This window comes from Crocuta crocuta, unplaced genomic scaffold (genome assembly GCF_008692635.1).
Source record: "Crocuta crocuta isolate KB4526 unplaced genomic scaffold, BGI_CrCroc_1.0 scaffold737, whole genome shotgun sequence".
Classification (NCBI taxonomy): Eukaryota; Metazoa; Chordata; class Mammalia; order Carnivora; family Hyaenidae; genus Crocuta; species Crocuta crocuta.
In genome coordinates, this window is record NW_027527804.1 from 2318640 (window position 1) to 2325832 (window position 7193).

General features: G+C 48.5%; 1 protein-coding gene across 1 annotated transcript in view; it reads right to left on the minus strand.

Moving 5' to 3' along the window:
• The window catches only part of ATG4A (autophagy related 4A cysteine peptidase), a 22250-nt gene that overhangs the window by 4954 nt on the left and 10103 nt on the right, over positions 1-7193 (minus strand). The window contains exons 6-9 of the mRNA XM_077773695.1: positions 6711-6790; positions 5822-6009; positions 5622-5700; positions 985-1130 (exon numbers count right to left, since the gene is read on the minus strand). Coding sequence (XP_077629821.1) covers positions 985-1130; positions 5622-5700; positions 5822-6009; positions 6711-6790 — 493 coding nt within the window. The remainder of the gene's footprint in view (positions 1-984; positions 1131-5621; positions 5701-5821; positions 6010-6710; positions 6791-7193) is intronic.

A 7193-nucleotide genomic window follows, 5' to 3' on the forward strand; every position in this document is an offset into this window, starting at 1 on the left:
CTGCTCTCTAATAGATGTGTCTTCTGGAAATAATGAAGAAGACTGTCTGGATTCTTCTCTCTCCTAGGTCATTGCCTCACCCGTACACACACATTTACTTGTTCGTTCCATCTCTCTCCCTCTTTCTCTCTCTCTCCCCCTCTCTCTTTCTCTCCCTCCCTCCCCATCTTTCCCATCCATGGCCCTCCCTATCCCTCTCCCCTCATACTGTGAGACACAGTAACTTGAAGGCCAGTCTCCAGGGCATGGGGTTAATTCCATCGCATTCAGTGCACAAACAGATACACCCATAAAGAACAGTCAACCAAACCGACAGACAAAAGCCAAATAGTACTTTTAGCTAAAGGCGATACTTAATAAGATGGCTTTCACCTTAAGGAAATGACCTATTAGAATTATAGACAATTCCCCATTCTCAGAGCCATCCTTCCCAGGAGAGGGAAACCCTGCAACTCCCTGGACTGTGTGTCCAGAGAAATGAGCACTATGCACCTAGAAGGCCCTGCCTTCTTATCCCTCCCTCCGTCCCTATGTCCCACCTTATTCCCTGTGCCCGTGTGGCAATAATTCGAGGGCAAGAAGTAAAGGGGGAATGACTGTAACACTAATTATAACTAATGTTTATAGAATGCTTACAATGTGCCCGGCACTGTGTTGAGTGCCTGATGCACAGTGTACGTCACACGACCCTATGATGAAGGAACTATTGTTTTGCTCATTTTAGGGGTGAGAAGACTGAGGCTTAGAAAAGTGAAGGGACTCCCAGTAAGTCCACAGCTAGTACATGGCAGGGCCTGGATTCCAACTCGAGTAGTTTGTCTTCCAGGTCCACCCCTTCCGCACAACACAATGGTACCCCTTGTAGGGGTTGGTGACTGAACACACTCTTGCTGCCCTGCTTAGCAACCTGGGTGGCTCCCAAGGAACCAATCTGTAATAGGGTGCTGTTGTATCTCTTGCCCCACCTAACCTTCAGATACCCACCAATGCTACGGAAGGATCCAAGTTCAAGATGTTCATTCGCTGCGGGGCTTGCAGGCAATGGAAAGTCTGGTCATCAACTGTTCCATTCTCCTCCGTGTCAACAAAAGTCTGGGTTGTGTGAGGGTCCAAGAAAATGAGCTCATCACCTGTTTGGAATGAGACATGCTTAATCTAGAGAAAACCACTGGCCCTGACCCCCCTGCTGCCCTTGGGAGGAGGCACTCTGGTTTTCTTAACCCCTCCCTTGGTGACAATGAGAATGAGGTGACAGAAAGCCCGAACTTGGGTGATCATGCTTGAAGGAAGTCAAGTCCAATCATTCGATGAGAAGACTTGCCCTAGCATTTGCATCTCCTCAAAGTCCAAGACCAGAAATGGAGAGTGACAAGTTTGAGAAAATTGTTTGAGAAATGAGAGACCACAGATGACATGGCAGGCTCTGTGAGCAGCAGTAGCAAAGAGGCAGTAGGTACAATCACCAGGGCATGAGCCCAGGTGCCATTAGAGATCTCCCTGCCTCTTCAACATGGGAAAGCATCTTGCTCCACACCATTGGTGCTCAGACCTCCAGTCAGAGAGCCCATCAGGTAGGCAGAAAGGCCTTGGCCTTCAAAAGCAACGGGAATGTGGACTCTGCAATGGATAGCATACCAGGCCTTTGACTTCTGGTCTTGATTAGCTAGCAAATTAGTCATCATTAGCAAGTTAGTAATTCCTGTTGGAAAGCGCTGCCTTGGGTGCCTTAACATCAGGACACCTACACCTCCCTGGGAAAATTAACTTTGAGGTTCGACCTTTACAAATGAGAGGAAAGCCATGCTTCATTAAATTGGAAAGGCCTAGTCCAATAATGACCCGGGAGGCGTCTGAGATAATAAAAGTTCTACTTTGATATTCAAAGGGCTGAGAGTCCCTCTAATGCTCATCAGTGGCAGGCTGAGCTGGCCAAAGTTCCTAAGGTGGACCGCCAACCTCACTGTCCAGGCCTCTGGGCCATGAGGGCCTCTGTGCTCTAGACTGGGTTAGAGAGATCTACCTGAGACTGGAGGGCAGGGTAGGGAGAGATGCCCTTAAGAATCTCCCTGGAATGGCACCCAGGGTTGTGTTGGGCTCCATCTAAGTGCTCCTGTTGGCAAAGAATGTGTGCCTGATGTCTGATGAGTAGCTTAACTTGTCTGTGTCACAGGCCAAGGACGAACCATTCAACTCAACTGGTTTTAAATTTTCTTGTTTTTAAACTGGGGTCACTAGGCCTGTTCCAGTTACCTCACAGGGCATTATAAGAAATGGAAGATTTCTTCACTGTGAAATGTTTAAAACACAATACAAAACAAGGTGGCCATAGAAGTATCTCGCGTCAACTCAAAAGTATCTCCCTACAAATATATGTTTAAGAGTAGATGAAAATCAATGCCCCCATATGACTTGTTTTATGAAAATCAAGGTTCATACATATTCCCCCTAGACCACAGGTGGGTGAGATCAGTTATATCAAAAAAGCATGAAGTCACAAAGAAAAGCAACAACCAGAATGTTTAGAAGGAAGCCTACTTATGACCACAGAAAAGTAAGAAGAAAAGGAAGTTCTGCACAAGAAAACAGAGATCCAGAGTAGGGTTGGAATTGAGCATTCTACCAGGGCATTTCAGGTTAAGATGCCGGGAATAATAAGTGCATCCTCTCTGATTCTGGTCTTTTCTCTGTGTGTGTGTGTGTCTGTGTGTCTGTGTGCGCGCGCGCACGCGCGCGCCTGTGTCTGTGTGTATCTGTGTAGTGGAGCTTGGCAGGCTGTGCTGTTTCTGAGAGTGCTTAAAAGAGACACAGTAGAATATCTAAAAAGACCTAGAAGTGATGTGGGGACTAAATCAACATTTCCAAAGAGGCTCAAGAGCAAGAGGCAGTCTGGTCAACCATCTGCAGACACAGGACTCACGCTACGCATCTCAGGTGGACAACCTTTCTGTACCCAAGTGCAGGGGGCAAACATCTCCTGTCTAAGCAGGCAAAATCGGATAGCCAGAGTCTCATCCTGGCTTTGGTGTCCCACATTGAGAGCTTTTCCCAGCTTCCCACTGGGAAAGAAGGCCCTCAGGAGGCAATGTGGCATGGTGAACAGAGATGGCCAAATTGGGATTGAATCCTGGCTTCGCTACGTTCTAGCTGGGTGGCCTTGAGGAAGGAATGACTCTAACTCTTAGTCTCACTATAATAGCAAGCTCTAACTCACAGGGGTATTATGGTAACTATCTATAGCCATACATTTCTATATAGGACTATATATGTATACATGTTATCTCTCTATCTAACTATCCACCCACCTACCTACCTACCTTTGCAGGGTCTCTGACACAAAGCAGCAGTTCAGAAAATGGCAGTTCTCATCTGTTCCCTCTCTTCAGGCATTTTATAATCCAGAACCCCCAACCACATACAGTAAGGGGGTAAGTTAGAAAAGGGGATTTGGGGGGACTTTGGGGCCTCAAATGAAGGTGAAGCAAAGGGTTTATGAAAGCCAGTGGGCAAAATGGGCACTATGTAAACCTCTCTCTGGGGAACTGAAGATTGCCCTCACCCCTTTCATGAGTAGTCAACCCCCACAAAAGTCACCCTGACCCAGTGGCCTCACGAAACAAGAGGTCTATGGCAGCTTGGCAAATTCTCTCTCGGTAACTTGAGGCAAGCAAGACTAGGGCACCTGAGAATCCCATACACTCTTCATTGAGGCCCCTCCAAAATTATTTCCTAATCTGTTTCAGCCTTGTCCTCAAGTACCAAAAAATAGGAAACTGATATTTTGCAACATTTTCTATGACAGGAGCCCAAAAGCTTAGAAGCAGAGGATGTCTAAATTTATATAACGCCAAATACTGGACTTTGTACTTAAAGAAATAAACGAAATGCCTCCATGGTTTGCAAATTTTCCATCAAGTTGTAGTTCTTGGGCTCTACCAATAGATGGCAGCAATAGAGAGCTCAGGCAACTGTGTAGACACTACGCCTCAAAGAGAAAAGCAAGGAAAGACCTGACCAGTTGGGGGTCACGAAGGGTGGGGCCATCTTTTACTGAGTGCGTACTACATTGCTGGCTCTTTGCAGAGTGCTTCACTGTGAGGTGACAACATGGTGAGTTAGGGGGTAGCCCTATTTTCTTTTTTGTTTTAAAATCTTTTTTGGAGTTTTATTTATTTTTGAGAGACAGAGAAACTAAGCACAAGTGGAGGAGGGGCAGAGAGAGGGAGAGAGGGAAACACAGAATCCGAAGCAGGCTCTAGGCTCTGAGCTGTCAACACAGAGGCCGACTCAGGGCTCGAACTCATGAGCTGTGAGATCATGACCTGAGCCAAAGCTGGATGCTCAACCAACTGAGCCACCCAGGCGCCCCTCTTTTTTGTTTTTTAAAGTAAGCTCTATGCCCAACATGGGGCTTGAACTCATGACCCTGAGATCAAGAGTCACGTACTCTACCAACTAAGCCAGCCACGGGCCCCAGCCCTATTTACCATTAGAGGAAACCGAGACTGAAGAGTTGATATTCGTTCCCTGCCGTCACACATCTGGAAAGTAGGAGACTGCATACAAGGCCAGGTATGTCTGTGTCCACCCCCTCCTCACCTCCCTGAGTCTCCAAGGAGTTGGGTGGGAGAATAGCCAAGCCCATTTCACCCTTGCCTCTGCACATCCCTTATGCTGTTCCCCATGCCTGCTCTGGCTCACCCTTGCCTATCTAAGGCTCTCCCTTGTAATCTCATGTTCCTTGAAGCCCAGTTTCAGACCACATCACCCCCTTCCCTGTGCTCTTCAGCACTAACCAGGGGTCTAGGCCCTTGGGACTCAACATGTGCTGTGTACACAAGCAGCATCAGGACCACCTAGTTAGAAATGCAGACTCTCAGGGCCCACCCTGGACCTGCCGAACCTACATTTTAAATAGGCTCTCAGGGTGATTTGCATGCACGTTAAAGTTTGAGAAGAACGAGGCTAGCTCACCTTGTGCGCCACGGGCCTTAACTGACTCTGACCACAGCTGGTGAATAAGGTGGCTAGATTTCCAGAGGCATCAACCTCAGCAGGGGATGCTGGGCTGCCTGTTAGCGTCCGTATTAGGAAGTTAGTGGTTTTAAGGCGTAGCTCCCATTATCAGAAACAGGATAGCGCTGTCTGTGCCTCCTCTCACATCTACCTAGTCATGGCTCCGAACAAGGAGGCAGCAGACCCAGCTGCGCAGACCTGGGAAGTCAGAAGGTGGCTCCTAGCCTGAATGCCCAAGGTCCCCAAAGAGGGGGATTGACAGTGCCAGGGGAGTGAAACCCTGCCCCTCTGGGACCCACAGAAAGGAGAGAGAGATGCTGAGATAATGCTGTGCCTTGGGGTGGTCCAGTGGGAAAGCAGCTGTAGAACAGTCTTATCAAGAGGCAAGGAAGTGGGGGCACTGAAGGGGAAGGATCCACTCTCCAGCAGGCACAGAGAAGTGTTACTCTCCACAGATCTGGCCAGAGACAGAATGAGCTGGCCAGAGGCCACAGCATCTCTGGGCTGGAAGAGGGCCCCCTAATTGGAATCGCCTGGTCTCCCGTGCAAACCTGCTGCCTGCCCTCCCCTGGCCCATGACAACTTACTTGTGATTCCTCTTTTCTTACCTAAGAATCCTATGAAATAATAGGCGTTATTTGGTTTTCCTCCTAAGGCCCCTAAAGACTGGGGCATCTTAAAACACTCCTAGAGGGAAAGAGAGTGCAAGATTCTCAACTCACTTGTGGACTGCTGCTCACGGATCTCCGTGCTCACATGGCGGTGTGATGGGCAGGCGGCAATGGGCCCGGGAAACGGGGTGACTTACTTTGAACGCATCAACATAGACAGGGTTGATTTGGTTTATGCCCAGGCGAAGGGGCACAATGAGCAGCAGGGGTTTCCAGGCTGGGCAACAGGCAAAGGTGCCCCTGCTCTGGTTCGAGGCATTCAGAGCGCTGGGGAGGCTCTCACCAACTGTGTCAGCACTCGAGGGAAGGATGCAGCACATTTTTTCTGGGAGCGGAAGACAAGAGAGCTGGGTGAGTAAGGGGTATCCGGTCATATGAGATATGCCAAGGGCAAAACTAAGGGCAACCTCACATGACATCTGCCTGGGCGGCCCTCCCGTATGCCAGCGGGGCCCAGCTTGCCCTGCCCCGCCCCACAGGAAGCCCAGGCCACTCCTCCAGCCCTGAGTATACTCCTCTTTCTTCTGGCAACAGGGCCCTCAATTACCTCCTGCCAGATATTAGGGGCTCACTGAAAAAAACTGATTTCTGGACTAGTCTGTCTGCCTTTGAGACAGGGACTGTATCTTTTGGTTTCTCTAAACCCATGGCAGAGAGCAGAGGGCTGGGCACGTGGGGGCCTCCACAGAAGACCTGTTGGTGGTTTAACTGATTATCCATACTTTGAGTATCCTGCAGGGAAAGGGTCTGGTAGCTCACTGAGGACCAGAAAAGACCCTCATTGTTTTCTTCCTTTCAAAAAGCTGAAAGGAAAGAGAAGAAAAGGCATAGGGAATGATTAACCAGAGTCCTGTGCCCCACCCCCCAAGCTTCCTTGCTTTAGTGGAGCAGGCCAGAGAGTCAGTGTCTGTCTGTCTATCTGTCTGTCTGTTGTCCCTCTCCCCCGCCCCCCTCCACATTTTCTGAATGTTGAGGAAGGACCTCAACCACCCACTATCTGGGAAGGCAAACAGGCTACGGACTCACTGATGTCTTCAATGACCACTGTGTTATCCATTGAAACATAAACAGCCAAGGAATTCCATTCGTCAAATAAAGCAAGTTTTCTGCAAAGCAACACACAATGAGTCAAAACAGGGGAAGATGGCAACAACAGCAGGAAGCAGTACAATCTCTGCCCACTGTTCCTAAAGTCACCGAACGCTGAGCCACAGAGAGGTTAGGGTTTGGGTCAGCTCTGGCTCCCGTGACCAAGAGCTCTGAAACATTCCACGTCCAGGGACCTTGACAATGCCACAGAGTCACTGTTTTCAAATCCTGAAAAAAAGTCCTGCTTTACAAAATGGAAAAGTCTACCTCACAAAATGATGTGACTCCTGTCAGGAGAAAGAGAAAAGATGCCAATATATCTGCTCCCAGGAGATTTTTGTTTTCTCTTCTTAAATAAAACACATTCTGATTTACTGATTTAAAAAAAAAAAAAGTAAACCTTCATGAAGCATATATAAA